Here is an 18898-nt window from a genome sequence, read left to right as displayed (position 1 = left end):
ATCTGATCGCATAGGTGTTTTGGGACTAAAGGAAAAAGCCATACTAGTATTGACGCAGATGAAAGGGACTCGAGAGTACCACGAGGAACAGAAACGACTTGAATTCGACTGAAGAGAGAGTCGTCAAAATTGGGGATAGAAAAGGAGCTCCAAAGGCGGGCTAGCCACATTTAGCCGCCGTTGTAAACCTGGGGGCGGACCGAATCAGGAAGGACGCGAAGAGGCCTAATCAGATACTGAACATCAACGAAACATCCGCGGATTGAGCTGGTGTATTGACACATGCCTCTGGAGACGCCGAGTCGTTGTGGAAGCCAGGGTAAGAGAGTAGGCACATGCGATGGCGGCTTGACCCGGCTATGGACAGCTGCAGATGAGCTCCTTTCCACAGTAACACGCCACCAAAGCGTACTTAGCAGTCTCCAGGGACAGCGGCCCTTACTATGTAGCATAGCTTCGTCGTAGGTAGCAGTTCTGTGTTGATGGGGGTGGGTGACCGTAGAACCGCCGCGTCTGACTGCTTGAATCAAGTGAGAAAAGGAAGGAATGGTGCGATAAGAGCGACGGACGAAATGGGTTCTGAGGGTGGGAGAAGTTTAAAGGGATCTATGGTTCGAACAACGAATGCGGTTCGAACGACGAAGAGTGAAGGGATGAACAGCTGAGGCTTGCAGAAGGATGCGCTAGTCCGAGCTTTTGGCGTCGACTCCAACGCCTCGACCTCCACTGCGACCCTTAGGTTCGTCCACAACATCGGATACCCATGTCCTCATACGACTACAGGAATTACTGGAGAATTCATCATTGTTTTCTCCGTCTATATACAGTTAGCAAGGCTATCCAGGAGCTGACGTCAGCATACTAACTTGAAGCACAACTCCCCAGACTAGCGATAGCTCAACAGGTTTTGCTGAGGCGTGGGCGTTGTTTATTAAACCTTTCGTTCACATGCGGGGCGCTAATTTACGCCTGTTGCCTTAGAAAAAGCCTCTCTCTTCGCTTATCCTCTCTTCCATATCGAAAACATGTCATGACTTCCCAGGCCTTCCCCTCATCTCCAAAATACACTCAAATAACAGCGCAGAAGACGTGCGGTGCGGCTGAATCGTGAACAGTAATTCCATCTCTTCTCCCACCCCCAAACAATCATCATGTCGCCCTCCAACACATCATTCTTCTTCATCTCCGACGCCTTCTATCCAAGCTCCTGCTTTCACAAAGTCATTCCCCTCCTGCAAGCCCGCGGCTACTACGTGCGCGCACTCGATCTGCCTTCCATGAACCCTGTGCTCAAAGAGAAAGGCAAGACTCCAGGGCTGTACGACGACGCAAACTACGTCCGAGAGGTCGTCTCCGGACCTCTCGATGACCTGCGAGAAGGATCCAATGTCATCTTGGTAGCGTGCAGCTACGGCAGCGCCGTGGCGTTCGAAGCATGCAAAGGTATCACTGCTGAGGAGAGGCGACAGAAGCGAAAGGGCCCAAGTAGCGGCGGACAGTTGAAGCATCTAGTTTTGCTGAGTTCAGTGCTTGCTGAGCCTGGACCGACAATCGAAGAATTAGTCGGCGCAAGCATCCCCATTGACCCAAAGACGCACTTGCCCGTTACGCACATCGACCCCTTCGACGTGGAGCTCGCAGGCCCTGTGCTCTTCGGTGCTTTGCCCGCAGAGGAGCAGGAGTACAGTGCTGCAGCGGGCATGTCCATCTCTTCAAAGATCTTCTTTGAACCACTGACATTTCCTGCGTGGAAAAAGGTGCCTACTACCGTTATCATTGGAAATAAGGACTTGGCTATGCCGTCAGAGAAGCAGCACGAGTACTTTGACAAGGCGGTGGAACGGGGTGTGCCCAGCCTGAGGAAGGTCGTGGTGGAGGGAGGCGATCACATGTTGATGTTGAGCCATCCTGACAGGGTTGTTCAAGTCTGTTTGGAGGCTGCCGGGGATGCGTAAAACATAAGAATTCAAGGTAATGGCAAAAATGTCCGCACTCGAAGTATAACTCTTCAGACTCGCGATAGTTCAACAAGTAGTCCCCAGGCGTAGGCGCTTCTTCGATAGTATTTACCGTTTATTTTTGGATGCATGACCCACGTGCTACTAGGAGAGAGAACCCAAAATGTCTAATCCGCGCCCACGCCTGTTGAGCCAGCTACGGGATTCTGCGAACCTACATGAAGCATGCATTTGTCCGGCTCTCCCGAAATTGACACGGGCTTATTAGGGAATTCATGTTATTTGGGTGAGCGGTGTGTTTGCCAGTCGGCGAGCTGAGATGTGGTAAGGATGGCATAGGTACGATGTGCTTGATATATCATCAAGAATCGCCTGGTGGTTTGTGGCAGGAGCAAGAAGGGTAGGCAAATTTCCGAGACCGATTTTGGAGCTTGAGTGAAGAGATTCGAGTGACCATACATCTTCAGCTCAACATGCAGAACAGCTAAGGAACGATGCAGATTTTGTTGAAAGTATATTACAAGACAGGGTGCAACTCCGCTGTTATTGCCAAACAAAATGATGTCTTTGCGACTCTGTCTCCACCATCCTTCTTGATTCCCCGCGTAGAAGAGGTTGTACTTTCCTACCATAAGAGCTGCATAATAGGCTTGATAGACATTTTAATCGGGCGAGCGTTGTAACGGACCTCTTCGTTACATGCGACTTAAGAGCGGTTGCCACTTGGCAGATGCTCATCGGGCTGCCCGGCTTCAGGCACGAACATACTCTTCCACAATGCGCCTACCTTATCTACAATACCGTTTCTGAAATCACCTGCCCCCCACTCCATCACTCGTCCTAGACACTCGACGAGCTTTTCCGAATGACCAGGCAGCGTAGTGCGCCAAGACTGCAGACAGGACATGTCATATTTATCTGCAGTCTGGTAGTGCACCCACAATTCGTGCGTAGGCCCTTCAGTTATGAGAGAAAAGATGATAGTGGGAGTGGGAGATTCGACATCGACTTCGGGAATGGGGATGAGCGCATCAAGATCGCTGAGGATATTGAAGGCCGATGCTGCAGCTACCGCAGCTTGGTTCTGCGCGTGTATTAGGTTGCTGCCCGTGTTCAGACCCTTAGCTTCAACGATTAGGAAGGGAAACCGCAAGCCGAGCGGCACCTGGTGCGGGTCGCTGATAAACGGGTTGTTTAGACCAGTCTGTAGATGTAGCAGAATGTCGTGCGAAAGGTCGGCGGCATTTCTAATAGCCTCTGATTCTAGGCCAACAGTTATGTCAGGTTTAGGCGTTGAGAGATGTATTTCACTGTTTGTGGAGTATGTAGAGTAATCGCTTGTTGTTGTAGATACGGCGCTGCTAGCGGAGGGGTCGTCTTGGAAGGGCCTGGCAGTTGGGGTGGGCATTGCGCCGAGGGCTGCTGATAACGGTGGTGGGACGACGATGGGACCGAGTGGCCTAGAATCTAGAGTAGACAACTGCGGAACGGTAGGCTTCAGATATTTATTCCATGCTTCCCTATTATGTCAGGCGTGGGTATAAAGAGGCAGCTTGAGACTCACGCTTCTCAGACGCGCTTATCTTCAGCACAGGCGACCAGCGCATGCTGAGTGGACTCATTAGGATCGATAATAAAGCGCTTCGCCATTCGCCCTCGCCGGAGCAGTCGCCAGCAAGCGACCGACATTGGGCCCTGTATGTCACGGCGAGGTTGGCCATGATTGCGTCCCGTGCTGTATCCTCGTCGCCCGTTTGCCCGCTTGCCTCCTTCGTTGTACCTGTTCCCAATATGCGTTCGACGCTTGCGGCAACATGTGCAGGCAGTTCAGGGTGGCGCTCGATGAAGAGTGAAGCCAGCTTCATAGTCACATTTCGGTATTCAGGAGTGGCACAATGCGGCAGCTTCTTGACGGGACTCGGGGTTCGCGATCGCGCTTTTGCTCGTCGCATCGTCTGGGCCAGCAGTCGCGGGTGCGGCTGGTTCGGGTCCATACTCATGTCGTCGTTGAGAGAAGAACTGACCCAGTGGTGGACAGACTCGGTGCTCTCACATTGCAGCACCTGGACCTGCGAGAGAGCCTTTCGCGTGAGAGGGATGGGTCTACGGCGTTTGGCAGGCGGTGCTGCTTCAACGAGCGCGGGCTCCAAGTCGCAGCTAGAGATTGCGCGTTTCATGGACGTGAGGTTGGAGTTGGAGGTCAGCCAAATATCTAGTATCCGGCCAAATCGAGGCTAGCCTAACCTAGGAATAGCGGCAGGGCACCACCTGGGCACCTAGGTAGGTACTATGTAGGTAAATAAACAGGAACGACCTAATGTGCATCCATGGGTCACGCAAACCCCGCCGTGCCGCAAAATTTAAGAGGTACTTCGACTTAATCTGTTTTTCCACGCATGCGTTGTTATTTTGCCGAACTGTACGAGAGTCGTGTTCTACAACCTTTTCTATAGCTATAGCGCTATCTCTATACGAAAATTACGTAGTCGTTATTCTATACGCACTTATCTGGAAAGGCGCTTGGTACTTTCTCCGGGGAGCGTCTTCTGTATACAGCTAGCTCATTACCATCCAACGTAATTTTCACGATGTCATCAGCTACGCGCCAAGCTTGTGGCTCAAACATACTGTGGCTGGTTGTGCCAGCCAAACCGTGTATGCCCGTTGTCGCCGTAACCCTCACCACGAAGTAAGGGGTAACTATCTGCGGTGCGCACTAGCGCTAGCACGCCCAAACTAATAACTCTGTCAGCCTGCAAGTGGATAGCAGCGGGACTTGCCTTTGTCCCTTGATGTTTAAGATACGAATGTAGCTGGAGAGTGTCCTGTTTGCAATGCATCTAATTCCTTAGATTGAAGATCAGTTGGTGCCTAACCTGGATGTACCCTGGATGGTAAGTCTAGCGTCTCCTATTCTAATTTGCATGCCTTATCGACAAACACATGGTTGAATTGGCCTCCTATTGGCCATGCAAGACTTGTTTTACGAGTCCAGTGAAAGCCCACTAGAGATAGGTTTTCGGATCTCAAATCAGTTTGCTACGCATCAGGAATGGCCGTATTCTGGTAATCACCGAAGCACACATGAGGATTTTCTGAGCAACAGTCTGCTATTGGTTCCTGGGAAGAGACTTAGCAATGTCAGGGCTCTCACAATACCTCTAACTCCTCACAACAGCTATGTCCCCCAAGTATATTCAAGTAGTCCGTTTCAAACAAATAAGTTGTGCAAAAGAAATAGTAGTAATCGACTAAGTAAGTAACACAATGATCTAGGTAGGATTATAAGAGAATCGTTCGTAGCTCAGACATAGGTGCGTAAGTGGGCGCTTACCCTTGACTTGTGCTTGCAAGAGTAGAGTGACTAACTCACCCGTGAAGTACGTTATAGACTTTCTATAATTGAAAGGTTCTACAGTATTAGAAAGCTTGATCCTTAGATTAGTCCTACAGATGCAAGACCGAAAAGCCATAATGAGGTAGAGTGTCCTAATCATTTTGTCCCATGAGCGCCTTGTAAACCCGCCTGCGTACGATCATAAGTGATGACCGCGGAAAGTGACCTTGATTTACACACCCGAGCCCTCAAATGAACGCCTTCTGATCGTCACCTTCATCAATCTTCTCCAACTCCAGCTTCGCCGTATCGAACATACCCGCAGCCTTGAGTAACTCGCTATCTACCATTGTCCCTGCAAACGCGACCTTCGGGCCTTCCTTCTGCGGCTTCCAGTTCTCCCGCTTTTCCATGGCCTCGCCCGCCTTCAAGCCACCGCTCGCAAGGGCTTTCTTCTCTAGAGCCTCGATCTCAAACTCCTTGTCCTGGATCTTCTTCATCAACCTCTCGCGCCCTTTCTCAAGTTCTTGGACGTTCAAGGGGCACGCGTCGAGAGCAATGCGCATATCAATGAGGTTTTGCCGCGCGTCATCGAGCTCGGCCTGCTCGAGTGTCATCTCTGCCGGAAGAGATGGGGAGTCGAGAGCGGTGGAGTCATCGGCGGACAGCACAAGCGGATTCTCGGGCGTGGGCTGAGGAGCTTCAGTGTAGATCTTGATGTCGGCATTGCGGTAGTGCCCCGGATCTTGAGCAACGTCCTCAAAGAATGACAAGATAGTGCGCTGCACAGCTGGGTTGGTGAAGATACATTCTCCGACGTAGTTATTTCCACCCGCGAAGGTTGGACAGATGGCAGACTGACCCGACGACCATTCCATGTCGCTATCTGATGCTACCGGGGTAGGGATTTCTTTCTTCGATGTGGTAACGGTGACTGCGAGACGATGCAGCGCCTTTGTGATGCTTGACAAGTGTCCGGGCTCTGGAAGGTCTTCGCTCCAGGAGATATGTATGGTAGGCTTCGCAGTCGACGAACCATCTCGGGATGCTTTGTGCTCCAGGTCTTCTTCGTAGTCATCCGGCAAACTGGTACAGTGTAATGGATCAAACGTAAGGTCACTGTACTTCCATTGGCGGGTGCGCTGGTGGAGGAAGGCCCGAAGGCGTGGGTCCTTGATTTGCGAGTCGTCGATGAGGGAATGGATGAGTGCCATTGCGGTGATGCGGGAGCCGTACTTGTCGACTAAACCTCGTAAGTTCTTGATCATGCGGGTGAGACAACGTGGTAAACTTACAATCCTCGGCAAGCACATTCAAAACGTTGTCCGTGCCATCTTCGATCGCGATAATGTATATTTCCGCATCAGACGCAACACGATCAGCATTATACAAGACCTCGTCGAAGACGCTCTTGATATGCTCCTTCGGGTTCCGATGACCCTTGACACGATTCTCTTCCTCGTGAATTCGAACCATGTCGTGTACCACAGACTTGCGTGGCATTGCGGACCAGCTACGCATCGTCATAGTCTTGTTGTGCTTGTGGGAGTATAGCAGCTGTCCTGTATTCATGATCACCAAGGCGGGAATGTCCTCATTATCCTTGTATCCGTGGCCGTCGTCAAATACGCTCTCGTACTTTTCGGTACTGATTTCGTCGACTGAACGTTTGAGCATTTCCTTCACGAAGTTCACAACAGACCCGCCATTCACACCAAGTTCATGCTGCAGCCGTCCATAAGCTAAAATTCCCAAGTCCTGAAGAGCGTCGTTGACGAGCACAACGACGCGCTTGCGCCTTCTCAAGATCTCAGGCGGAGGAGCAAGGATGGGGACATGCGGTCCGTTGGGTTTGGTGGCACTGAATTCTGGAAGATAGATGCGACTGATCCCAAGAGCGGACAGGCGCTTCTCTGATTCTTCGCGCAGGCATGCTGGAAAAGTTAGCCATGGTTTGTGACGGTTTGAAAGCTAGTTACTTTGCATTGCCTCGCGTAGGACTTCATTGACGCGCTCGTTATTGGTGGAGTGGAATAGATACGGCTTCTCTGGCGCCTCAATCATTCGTACTTGACCGACACTGTTGATGAAAAAGCTGTAACTGTCAATTTGGTACAAGCAAAAGCCGCAGTGCTAGTCTCACCCAAGTTTCTTGAGGTCGGCTGCGAAGGACGGATCTGGCTCCAGCGTGTCTTCCTGGCGGCGGAACATGTTGATGAGTCTGAGTGTTATTGTAGTTGATTTGCAAGTGCAGTCGAATTCAAAAGTGTAGGCAGTGCTGGGTGAGTATTAAATACCAGCAACGTGTTTGTTTGCCCGTGCGGCCGTTTGTACCTGCTGAGAGCGGTGAGAGTGGTCGGATCGGAAAGAGAAAGAGCACCCCCGAGTCCCAAAAAGCGAGGTGAGTCGTCATAATTCCATTTGTACAATACGCGCATAAACGCCGCCCAATGCCAGGCTTTCGCTCCGGAGTAGTATACAGATTTTTCACATGCCTCTCCCAGCCCTCCGGTATTCACCAGCTTGCCTTCTTCACACCAGGCAAGTTTCCAGCAAGCGCGTTTATCCTGAATTGGTACTATACGAGTGTCAGCCTCGACGTATTCTTCTTCTTTTTCCGAGTCCTCGCTGTTGCAACATACTCTACCAAGCCTGAAGTCACTGAAGACACCACGTCCTTTGCCTCCCATTATACACCTGTTCTTGATCTGTGTGAATCTCGTGTAGCAGTGCATCTGTGAGAGCTGAAGCTGAGCTTGCGCGCGGACTCGTTGCGGTAGAGTAGTATTTCGGATAATGTATCGAAGGGCTTGTCTGGATGCGCAATAGGAGTCAGCTTCCTACTCTGCGTGATCGTCAACGTATCGGGGGCGCACCTTTCCGGCTCGTTCTCAGCGAACACCTTCCGCTTCGTGTGGTCGCGAATGTTGCGGATCTTCGTAAAGCACCCGATATCGAGCTTTGCTGCGCGGAATTGAGACATGATGGCGATTGACGGGCACAATGTCGAGACACAGACGGCGATGAAGCGATGGAGTTTCAATGCCAAGCATCGTCGATTCTGCCGCAGCGTGCCGCCTCTCCCCGCCAATCAGCAAGAGTTGCCTTATACACGGCACCATGGTACAGAAGCTTTCAACACTTTCTCTTAAAAGTGATGGCGGATAAAGAACATTTATCACAGCTTCTCGCCATTTAGTCTTGAGTACTGATTCCGTTGCGCCACTCTGAATTTCTGTTTGCTAACTTTACACAGCTCCATCGCCCGCCACTCTGACCACAGGGTCTGGAATATCAACTACCATGTTCTCCAGCGAGGATGTAAAGGAGATTTTCCAAGTCTTTACTACTCCTAAAGACTATTCTACCGCCGTATCTTCGCTCGTCCTTGCGTCGGATGGTAGTGGTTTCATAACCCTCCGACATCTTGAAACTACGTTCAAGGAGTGCATCACTCGAGGTAATCTCTTCTGGCGCCGTTTACAGGAGAGGCTGACTCTGTGTTAGAAACACAAAGAATACCAGTATCTTCCTTGGCTCGTGATCTCAATGTACAACAGGATATTGTGCGCCAGCTCGTTGACACGCACCCAGGCCTTGCCTTGCTCAGCTTTGACAGTAGTGACATAGTTGCCCTTGATGAACGAGTCACGCTTCGGAAAAAGCTAGATGGCTGCCTCTCGGATGGGATTGTTCTCAAGCTAAACTTTGCCACGCAAAACGACATTGATAGCAAGAGCATCGATATCCTCTTACGCGACGTGGACGGGCAGTTGGTATACTTTGACGATTATGTGTGCAGCAAGTCGTACGAAGACAGGCTGGCGGATTCCATTATGACTTTTCTCAAAAGATCGCTCAATGAAATGCAGTATGTGGATCCCAGTTGACTCCTCATTTTGGTAGTTAATCATGTCTAGGTCAATCGACCTCGATCCCACAAACTTACCAGGCACCCCACCGACATGGTTCACGCTCCGTACTCTGAGAACGCTGCTAGATTCGCAAAATCTAGTGGAGCAGTTCCATGTTCAGGAAGAGTCTGGCAACATCCACTGCGTTCCGAAGCAACTCACGGAGCATAAAAGAGACGCAATCATCGACGATCTGCAGTCTGGAGCACTTGCGTACCTTAACTTGCAGAGTTTCTGGAAAGACTTTCCTGAGCTATTTGCGACTGGCGAAGAGGCTCATGGGTACGTTCAGAACCTGTCTGAGGTTCAAATTATGGACGCATTCGCGGTGTCCAGTATTCGAATATTGAACCTTGAGAAGGAATGCGTACAGATACTACGGGAGGAAGGCTGTGTAGATCTCACAGTAGGTTGATGTCTGCTATCGCCCTATTTCTCACGGCTGACGAACATCCTCAATAGCATATCGCCGAAGGCTTCCCTGAAGGTTTACGGGGCCGAATAGCGCACAAGGTCGAGCAAAACATATTGGTCACTTTCGAACAGGAATCCGAGCCGAAACCATACCGGATCGGTGACTTCATGGTCACTGCGACCCACCGTGATGAAGAGCGAGCTGCCCTCCTCGGTTACGCAACATTGGATGCTTCTGCGCAGTGGCAACAACTCCAAGACAGCCCTGGCAAGGAAGTCAAGTTCAGCCTATCCAATATCACGGCAATGATCACAAACAAGCATCCTCTCCAGAGCGCTTTAGCCAAAGACAAACTCCTAGAGAAGGCACTGGACGAGCAATTCTGGAGCACGATATCAAAGCAAGAGATTCAGAATGAATCCGAGTTCTCGACGTTCTGGCTGGATCGCGTTGTCGCACGATGCCACGTCTACAACGAAGGTCTAGGCGCAGTCCAGGACCAGAAACTGCACGATCAACTGGCGGAGCTCCTCACTTCTTACATACAGAAGGACCTCTTTCCAGATTCCGTGTCCAAGGCACGGTCACAGGGCCTCGTCCTGAGCCGCAAGACGCGCAAGAACATCTCAAGGCTAGAGACTGTTCTAAAAGCTGAGAAAACGACGACGACCACCAGTGTTCTAGCTGCCCTCGGCAACTTCAATAAGAAGCAAGGCATCGAAACTCCTGACAGTTCGAGGGTGGAAGAAGCAAAGAAGGTGGTCATGAGCGACATGGTTCGGAGGATGCAGAAGCAGAAGCAGTCCGATGGTCCTGTGCTGTTCTTGACTCTTACTCTCATTCTGTTCGCCAGGCAGCACACTGGTGTTGTTTATGCCACGGGAAAGTTCGCGCCCAAGTTGCTCAAGCAGCTGAAGCCGTCGTTGGGGCCAGAGCAGTACGAACAGCTGGAGAGGTGGAAGGAAGCGGCTAAAGCGGGCACGTTGAGTGCCGAAGAGAGGCAGGAGATGAAGAAGATGGCTGAAGCGTGAGTACGTAGAATCGCACATCACCACTCATACCCTGTCGTGCGATGCTGAATAAAACATTGATCAACAAAGCATGTTCAGAACAGAGTCAGTACGTGATGCATCTGCCACACTAGAAAATGGATGTCCTGGTTCACATCCAATTGTTGTTGAGCATTCAAGCACGTCGGCTATTCTCGGTCTGGTAACGCGTGGGGGGTTAATGGCTTTCGTTAAGATGCAGAGAGCGTCCCCGCACGAAAGCCGCCACGCCCATATATCACAACCTCCTCGACGAGAAACATCAAGAGAAGACATGGCACGACGACACTAGAACGCAATGTGATAACGGAAGAAGCCCGGTCGAGACCGGCCAAATCCGCTGAAAGAGAAGTCTGTCTGCGTGGAAGGACCCCGCATCGTACAATGCGGATTGCCAGAGCAACTCTCTTCGGAGCCAGGATGAAGGTAAGTGGCCTCTATATACATACCTAGGTAGCACATCTTCGAATCCTGCGCTAAGCGATCAATCACAGGTAGCCTTGGAGCCGCCTGATGCATGTTGAAAACTTCGCAGCAGCGAGGCGCCGATGCCTTACCGACCACCCGTTTTGCCGACGAACCGAGGCGACGCTTAGCGGCTCCAGTGCGCGACTGAGGCTGAGGCAAAAACGTCAAGAGACGGCGGTGTAACGAGACGGCACTTGGGGTCTGGCGACGACCAAAAAATGGCTGAGCACTTTGCTGTGCTTGGTCCATCAGGCTCATGGAATCCATCATGAGTGATGTTTCTGTACGACTTCGCCCAAATGGTCGGACACCGTTGATGACGAAATGCCATATTTCCGGACGGATTTGCAACCAGCAAGGACCGCAAAGCATAGACGAGCCCGGGCCCCAGATCTCGCATCTCACACTGCCGCCGTCTGATTGGAGCGCCAGCCTTACATAAAGCGGAAAGGAAGAGTTTTGCTACTCCTCCAGATGCTAGCGCGAATTGCGTGATCGCACGTCTTCACCCCCAGGAATTGCACCTTGCGGAGGAGGGTTACAAAGCGAATCCGATGGCGGAGCCCAATATATACTCGGCGTCGTGTGCGACTCTCTGCCTCCAGATCTCCAGTACGCTGCGAAGTGACAATAGAGTTCTTTTTGCAAAAGCCTTTGCAAAAGCCTTCACCTCCAATCTTCTCCTTCCTCTTCTTTAGGACTTGTCTGCACGTGCCACACCTAGAAACCGACGTGCCAACCGCCCCCCTCTGAACAAGATGTCGTCCCCAGTATTCGACAAGGACGACTCCTACATCCAGTCGGCACCCCGCGATGAATCTGGCTATGTCTCGGCTGCCTCGAGTGAAGCCGGTCTGGCCGACATCTACTTCACCAAGCCTCACTTGAAGTTCATCAACGCTCAACTGCAGAAGCTCGAACCGCAGGGTAAGGATTGTGTATGCTTGAAAGAGAGCTTCAACTAACTTTATCTAGACATTCTCCGATGGTGCATCACATCTCTGCCTGGACTTTTCCAGACAACCGCCTTTGGTCTCACCGGCCTCGTGACCGTGGATATGCTCTCGAAGCTCGAGGGACCCTTAAAGCACAACATCGACTTGATCTTCCTGGACACACTCTACCACTTCGACGAGACGTATGATCTGGTCGACCGAGTACGCAGACGATATGGCACTCCCGTTCACGTGTACAAGCCTGCCGGCTGCGACAGTGTCAGCGACTTCACCGCAATGCACGGCGACAAGCTCTGGGACACCAACGATGAGCTGTACGACTACGTTGCCAAGGTCGAGCCTGCTGAGCGGGCCTACTCGGACCTCCAAGTCAAGGCTGTCTTGACCGGCCGACGACGCAGCCAAGGCGGCAAGCGCGGTGATCTGGACATTATTGAAGTCAACGAGGCTGGCCTCATCAAAATCAACCCGCTGGCCAACTGGTCATTTGCTCAAGTAAAGGAATACGTCGATGCCAATGACGTGCCATATAACGAGCTTCTCAAGCGAGGCTACAAGAGCGTTGGTGACTGGCACTCGACTCAGCCAGTGGCTGCAGGAGAAGACGAGCGAGCTGGACGCTGGAAAGGCAAGAACAAGACCGAGTGCGGCATCCACAACCCCAAGTCGCGGTATGCCCAATTTCTCCAGGAGCAGGAGATGAAGCGACAAAACGAGGACCTGTCCAACGCTCTCCAGAAAGTCTCTCTGAACGCATAGTCTTTCCACGCGTTGTTTGTAGTTCGTCTTCGATTAGCATTAGCATTATTAGCATTGGCGTTTGGGGGTTTGGGACACGACACAGGCAAGCAGCATTTGCCACAGAGATGACACTCTGATGAAGTACATTAAACGGGGCCGAGATACCACCGATATGGGAGCCATTGAAGCTCACTGAATGAAAACAACAATTCTTAAAAATACAAACCAACCCCCAAAATGTGACCAACCAATGTGACGAAGGATACTGTGCTCGCTACAAACTACCACAAACCGCACACGATTAGTTTTCTTTCGACTTGGCCGTTCCCACTCCCACGTCACGACTGGGTATACGGTCCAACGAGCGTAGGGGTATGACCACCTCTGACAAACACGGGCAATTGCGCAATCGCTTCCAAGGATTGGCCGACCCATACATACTACCCGCTAGTTTGCAGTAGGGAATCTCCGTGGAGGGTCAACAAAAGGCTTTAAACCAAAGGGCCTGGCCGTAGATAAAACCCGCCTCATGCCCGGTTGCGGATTGTGACTGTAGAACGCGCCTTTACCCTCGAGTGACACGAAACTTCTCCTCCCGAGAGTATTTTATATTTTCAAATTATTACACAGGATACCGCATTCGAGATTCTGAGAAGATATACGAGCTCTTTCGAATACCACCCCTCCACTCTTTTTCCTCCTCGAGAATGGCCAACCCCCCGCATGGTGAGCGAAATCACAAATTTTCTACACACGGTGTGGAATGGACGCTGACGTTGGAGTGAACTACAAGGCGGAATCCTCAAGGATCTGATCGCGCGCGATGCGCCCCGGCGCAAGGAGCTCTTCGACGAGGCCGAGACACTCCCCGCGATTGTCCTGTCTGAGAGGCAGCTGTGCGATTTGGAACTCATTCTGAACGGTGGCTTTTCGCCGTTGGAGGGTACGTCGTCATTTTCGCCGCACTAGCAGAGGGGCACGCCATTTCTGCCCCTCGTGTTTGGCTGGTTTGCACTGGATGGATTGGCCCTGACATGCATTACACTAGGTTTCCTGAACCAGAAGGACTACGACGGCGTCGTGGCCAATAACCGCCTCGCCGATGGTAACCTGTTCTCCATCCCAATCACCCTCGATATTTCAAAGGAGACGATCCAGGAGGTCGGCGTCCAGCCTGGAGCCCGCATCGCTCTGCGCGATTTCCGCGACGACCGCAACCTCGCCATCATCACCATCGAGGACGTATACCAGCCCGACAAGCAGAAGGAGGCCAAGGAGGTGTTTGGCGGCGACGCAGAGCACCCGGCCATCAAGTACCTCTTCGAGTCCGCAAAGGAGTTCTATGTCGGCGGCAAGGTCGACGCCATTGACAGGCTGGAGCACTACGACTATGTCGGCCTCCGCTATACCCCCGCAGAGCTGCGTCTGCACTTTGACAAGCTTGGCTGGTCCAAGGTCGTTGCGTTCCAGACGAGGAACCCTATGCACCGCGCCCATCGCGAGCTGACTGTCCGCGCTGCCCGCGCCCGCCAGGCCAATGTGCTCATCCACCCCGTCGTGGGCCTCACAAAGCCCGGTGACATCGACCACTTCACCCGTGTGCGTGTGTACCAGGCGCTGATGCCCCGCTATCCCAACGGCATGGCTGTGCTTGCTCTGCTCCCGCTCGCCATGCGCATGGCTGGTCCCCGTGAGGCCATCTGGCACGCCATCATCCGCAAGAACCACGGTGCTACCCACTTCATTGTTGGTCGTGACCACGCTGGTCCCGGCAAGAACTCCAAGGGCGTCGACTTTTACGGTCCGTACGACGCCCAGGACGCGGTCGAGAAGTACAGGGACGAGCTGGGCATTGAAGTCGTGCCCTTTTTGCAGATGACCTATCTGCCCGACTCGGACGAGTACAAGCCCAAGAACGAGGTTGAGCAGGGCATCAAGACGCTCGACATCTCAGGAACAGGTATGTCCACCATCCACTCTTCGCCGCAAAACCTCGATTACTAACAACAAGTTTGAATAGAACTCCGCAAACGCCTCCGCACCGGCCAGGAAATCCCCGAATGGTTCTCGTACCCCGAAGTCGTCCGCGTCCTGCGCGAATCCCACCCACCCCGCAGCCAACAAGGCTTCACCGTCTTCCTCACAGGCTACCAGAACAGCGGCAAAGACGCCATCGCGCGCGCGCTAAACGTCACGCTCAACCAGCAAGGCGGGCGGTCCGTCTCGCTGCTCCTGGGCGACACGGTGCGCTCTGAGCTCAGCAGCGAGCTAGGCTTCAGCCGCTCCGACCGCAACAAGAACATCGCGCGCATTGCCTTCGTCGCATCCGAGCTGACCAAAGCGGGCGCCGCGGCGATTGTCGCTCCCATCGCGCCGTTTGAAGACAGCAGGAAGGCGGCGCGCGAGTCGGTCGAGAAGTACGGCTCCTTCTACCTCATCCACGTTGCGACGCCGCTCGAGCATGCCGAGAAGACGGACAAGCGCGGCATCTACAAGGCGGCGCGAGCCGGCGAGATCAAGGGCTTCACGGGTGTCGATGACCCGTATGAGGTGCCTGCCAAGGCCGACTTGGTCGTTGATCTGTCGACGAGCAATGTCCGGACGGCGGTGCATCAGATTGTGCTGCTGCTCGAGAGCCAGGGTCTGTTGACGCAGCTATAAGTCCGTGGCTGTTGATGGCAGGTAGATGTTTATGACGGTGTTTGATGGATGGGTCTTTGCTTGGATGCAGTGGGGTTTAGAATGGTTTCATGATGAATGTTCAAGACGCATGATAGAACGATTGATAGTTAGGTTCGAAGAGTGAATGAATCAACTGGTATACCTTGACATACCGAGGAAACCTTTTGTCAACCCATGAATCCCAACACTTCCCTCCCTCCTTCCACTCAGACATTCCGCTCCGCAAACCACCCCCTCAAAACCTCAATCTCACGCTCACTCAGCAACCCCCCCTCCCCCCCTTTCCCACCTCCATCCCCACCAGCATGCCGAAACACGATCAACGCAACCAAACTCCTATCCAACCCTTCCCCCGTCCCCATCTCAACCCCTTCCTCCTCGAGTATCCTACTCCTCTCCTCGTCTGGATTCTGCACAAAACGGCGCAGCATGTTCATCTCGCCGTCATCCAGGATACGCCCGCTTTCAGGGTAGGCATCGTATTTTATTATGTTCTCGGCGAGAGAGTGCGAGGCCAGCATGTCGGGGACCGAGGGGCCTGTGTAGGTTGAGGGGGGAGAGGACATTGTAGATCAAGTTGGGGTTGATAAGCTGTGGCGAAGGAGTTTTGAGACTAAATATATTGTTTGCCTGAGAGCAATTTGAGGTTCCTCCCTACTCATGTAGAATGTTGTTGCCTAAATGTACAGCATACTCCTAATTGACCAATTGTACGAAGGAGGTGTAAGTTCCTAGTGTTAGTGTCCGCGGAACCACCGCGAATTACCATCTTAACTCTAGCACTAGCATTACTCGCAAGTTTCTTCTACAGAGACGACAGATTATAAAAGTGAGGAGGATGCTTCACAAAAGCTGGTTATATGTTGTTCAAGATTCTTCCATTCATTAACTAACTAAGACTATTCAAGTCATTGGGTAATCGGGGTAATCATAAATCATTCCGTATCCGCTTCCTTCATTCCTGTCCGACTCGCGCAACGCTTACTGGTAAGTCTTGTTGCCTCCGACAGTCTTGCTGCCGTTGAGGTCGGAGTCGACGCGGGGGTCGAGCTTGTTGAGCAGGTCGCTGTCGTGGGGTCCAGCGGTCTTGTTGGAGTTTCCGCTGCCAACAGTGTTGCCGGTGCTACCGTATCCGCCAGTGGTCGAGTGACCAGTAGTGGAGTGTCCGGCAGTGCCGTGACCAGCAGTACCGTGGCCGGTGGTTGAGTGGCCGGCGGTGCCATGGCCCTCAGTGTACTGTCCAGCGCCGTATCCACCAGCACCTGTAGTGTTACCTGCAGTACCAATACGATCCGAGTCAACACGGGGGTCGGCCTTGTTGCCTAGATGGCTGTCGTGAGGGCCGGTAGGATCATTGGAACGGTGTCCAATTCCGCCGGTGGTGTTGGAGTAGCCTCCTGCGCCTGTGGTGTTGCCAGCAGCACCATAGCGGTCAGCGTCGACGCGGGGGTCTAGCTTGTTCGCAGTGCGGGTCTCGTGAGGGCCAGTAACATCATGCTGGCCACCAAGAGCACCAGTGAGTCCAGTGCCGCCGGTTGTACCAGTGGTGTGACCGGTGTGGCCGGTAGTGTGATGTCCCTCGCCATACTGGCCAGTTCCGTAGCCACCTGCGCCAGCAGTGTTGCCAGCGGCTCCGAAACGGTCTGAGTCGACACGAGGATCAGCCTTGTTGCCAAGGTGGCTGTCATGGGGACCGGTAGGATCGTTGGAGCGATGTCCGATACCGCCAGTGGTGTTGGAACCTGTCAGTCCGCTGCCAGTGGTGGTGTGGCCGGTGGTTGAGTGACCAGTCAGGCCGGTGCCAGTGGTGGTGTGTCCAGGTCCAGTCAAGCCGCCGCCAGTCGTTGAGTGGCCGGCTAGGCCGGTGCCAGTGGTGTGGTGACCCTCGCCATACTGGCCAGTGCCAATGCCTCCAGCCCCTGAGGTGTTGCCTGCCGCACCATAACGGTCAGAGTCTACCCTCGGGTCGGCCTTGTTGCCAAGCTTCGAGTCGTGGGGACCGGTAGGGTCGCTGTGGCCGGCAGTGCCGTAGCCGCCAGTGGTTGATGAGCCTGTCAGGCCGCTCGTGGTGCCGTGTCCAGCAGTTGTGCCGTGTCCAGCAGTGGTGCTGTGTCCGGGGGTGGTAGTGTGTCCAGCAGTGGTGCTGTGGCCAGGAGTGGTAGTGTGTCCTGTAGTGCCAGTGTGAGAGCTGTGGGTGGGGTCGTCTGGAAAAGTGTAAGTGAGAGCACAATGGGTCAAGAGTTGATTGAACTTACCATGGGTCTTGTCCTTGTGGAGGGCCTGGTCGACCTTGGCCTTGATCTTCTCGATTGTGCCAGCCATGATGTGTGAGTTGAAGTGTGTAGAGGTTGGTGAAGTTGGTAAAGGTTGATTGAGTGTTGGAGTGTGGTTGAAGTGGTGGTTGTGGTTTGTGTGATGAAGTAGAAGGCTAACAACGGGCGTCCATGCCTTCTTATATATACATGAGGGGCAGGAATGACCCGGCTACGTCACTCTGAAGTTATGGCGCCATCAAGAGAAGGTGTACAAACGGGCAGGCGCCGCCTGCTGTGTATCCTTGTTTCACGACCGTCTTTGTTCCAAGACGAGCCCCGCAATCAAACAGCAAAATCGCGAATTGTCTCACTCGGGCCTCCAAAACGTCATATCCGCGAACCGGCAAGGGCCAAAGTGGGAAGTTAGACAGCTTCTGCGGTGACAGCTCGGGACTTCCTACCAACCCATCAGCGCTCGCGGGGGCCTGGCATTCCGCAACGTCCGCCAGCCGCTACGCTCTCTCTGTCGACACCGAGCCCCTCGAAGCATAGCTGAATGCATAGGGCTAGTAAGTCGTCCAGATGGGTGCAGGGCGGGGTCTAGCACGAGCAGGACGCTGCGTCATTCTACGGTCCCGTGTAGGAGACGGGGTGGAGAAGCCAAAGCTTAACCCGCCACTTCAGATCCTGCTTTGCTCCGTCTTGCATCAAATTCATGGCCACTTGACGCGCGTGTGGGGTCCGATCGGCTGTGGATCATTGCAGGACACAGCCATGTGTGGCAGTGAATCAAGGCAGGCCTGGGTCGAGTTCCTGGATACGAGGATCTAGAGCTGGATCGCATCGGAGCAGGGCAAACACGAACTTGGAAGTTCATTCCTGCGCAGACGGGATAGGTGGAGAATCGCAGTGGCGGCACATTAGGAGCCGCTAGGTTGCAGAGAGCTCGGCCTGATCGTGCAAACCCCCCTGCAGCGGTGGTGTAATGGCGGAAGAGCTGAAGTTGGAACTGAAGTTGGGATGACGAATCGTGACGTACAAAGTACCAACGTACACGTACCGTTAGGGCTGAAATGTCTTTACGCGTCTCATCGCTGAGTCTCGAAATCGACCCATCGCGCGA

General features: G+C 53.0%; 9 protein-coding genes across 9 annotated transcripts; 4 read left to right on the top strand and 5 right to left on the bottom strand.

Moving 5' to 3' along the window:
- Nucleotides 1-1088: 1088 nt before the first annotated feature.
- Nucleotides 1089-2178, top strand: K460DRAFT_369399 (alpha/beta-hydrolase). The gene has a single exon (XM_040933955.1). The coding sequence runs from the start codon at nt 1152-1154 to the stop codon at nt 1953-1955; it is 804 nt and encodes a 267-aa protein (XP_040783927.1). The 5' UTR covers nt 1089-1151; the 3' UTR covers nt 1956-2178.
- Nucleotides 2179-2279: 101 nt separating this feature from the next.
- Nucleotides 2280-4207, bottom strand: K460DRAFT_397607 (uncharacterized protein). The gene is made up of 2 exons (XM_040936170.1): nt 3523-4207; nt 2280-3473 (listed from the first exon to the last, which is right to left on the bottom strand). The coding sequence occupies exons 1-2, from the start codon at nt 4133-4135 to the stop codon at nt 2665-2667; spliced, it is 1422 nt and encodes a 473-aa protein (XP_040783926.1). The 5' UTR covers nt 4136-4207; the 3' UTR covers nt 2280-2664.
- Nucleotides 4208-5384: 1177 nt separating this feature from the next.
- On the bottom strand, nt 5385-7506 carry K460DRAFT_318208 (uncharacterized protein; the record flags this gene model as incomplete). Its single annotated transcript, XM_040930383.1, has 4 exons — nt 5385-6538; nt 6591-7229; nt 7275-7390; nt 7439-7506. The coding sequence occupies 4 exons, from the start codon at nt 7504-7506 to the stop codon at nt 5544-5546; spliced, it is 1818 nt and encodes a 605-aa protein (XP_040783925.1). The 3' UTR covers nt 5385-5543.
- Nucleotides 7507-7673: 167 nt separating this feature from the next.
- Nucleotides 7674-8306, bottom strand: K460DRAFT_397606 (glucocorticoid receptor-like (DNA-binding domain)). The gene is made up of 3 exons (XM_040936169.1): nt 8172-8306; nt 7938-8109; nt 7674-7873 (listed from the first exon to the last, which is right to left on the bottom strand). The coding sequence occupies exons 1-3, from the start codon at nt 8276-8278 to the stop codon at nt 7811-7813; spliced, it is 342 nt and encodes a 113-aa protein (XP_040783924.1). The 5' UTR covers nt 8279-8306; the 3' UTR covers nt 7674-7810.
- Nucleotides 8307-8427: 121 nt separating this feature from the next.
- On the top strand, nt 8428-10754 carry K460DRAFT_344011 (uncharacterized protein). Its single transcript, XM_040931239.1, has 5 exons — nt 8428-8500; nt 8552-8755; nt 8803-9166; nt 9216-9615; nt 9672-10754. Exons 2-5 carry the CDS (start codon nt 8599-8601, stop codon nt 10653-10655), a joined length of 1905 nt encoding a protein of 634 aa, XP_040783923.1. The 5' UTR covers nt 8428-8500; nt 8552-8598; the 3' UTR covers nt 10656-10754.
- Nucleotides 10755-11899: 1145 nt separating this feature from the next.
- Nucleotides 11900-12856, top strand: K460DRAFT_293624 (phosphoadenosine phosphosulfate reductase; the record flags this gene model as incomplete). Its single annotated transcript, XM_040929435.1, has 2 exons — nt 11900-12068; nt 12117-12856. The coding sequence occupies 2 exons, from the start codon at nt 11900-11902 to the stop codon at nt 12854-12856; spliced, it is 909 nt and encodes a 302-aa protein (XP_040783922.1).
- A 426-nt stretch (nt 12857-13282) lies between these two features.
- Nucleotides 13283-15774, top strand: K460DRAFT_369392 (ATP-sulfurylase). Its single transcript, XM_040933954.1, has 4 exons — nt 13283-13564; nt 13632-13781; nt 13887-14798; nt 14859-15774. Exons 1-4 carry the CDS (start codon nt 13546-13548, stop codon nt 15497-15499), a joined length of 1722 nt encoding a protein of 573 aa, XP_040783921.1. The 5' UTR covers nt 13283-13545; the 3' UTR covers nt 15500-15774.
- K460DRAFT_419429 (uncharacterized protein) lies at nt 15727-16186 on the bottom strand (the record flags this gene model as incomplete). Its single annotated transcript, XM_040938011.1, has 1 exon — nt 15727-16186. The coding sequence occupies exon 1, from the start codon at nt 16084-16086 to the stop codon at nt 15727-15729; it is 360 nt and encodes a 119-aa protein (XP_040783920.1). The 5' UTR covers nt 16087-16186.
- Nucleotides 16187-16501: 315 nt separating this feature from the next.
- Nucleotides 16502-17842, bottom strand: K460DRAFT_358120 (uncharacterized protein; the record flags this gene model as incomplete). Its single annotated transcript, XM_040932086.1, has 2 exons — nt 16502-17724; nt 17776-17842. 2 exons carry the CDS (start codon nt 17840-17842, stop codon nt 16502-16504), a joined length of 1290 nt encoding a protein of 429 aa, XP_040783919.1.
- Between the last annotated feature and the right edge of the window lie 1056 nt (nt 17843-18898).

Source organism: Cucurbitaria berberidis, assembly GCF_010015615.1.
Source record: "Cucurbitaria berberidis CBS 394.84 unplaced genomic scaffold K460scaffold_5, whole genome shotgun sequence".
Taxonomy (NCBI): domain Eukaryota; kingdom Fungi; phylum Ascomycota; class Dothideomycetes; order Pleosporales; family Cucurbitariaceae; genus Cucurbitaria; species Cucurbitaria berberidis.
The sequence above is the reverse complement of the archived record's forward strand: the minus strand, read 5'-3'. Positions and strand labels throughout refer to the sequence as shown.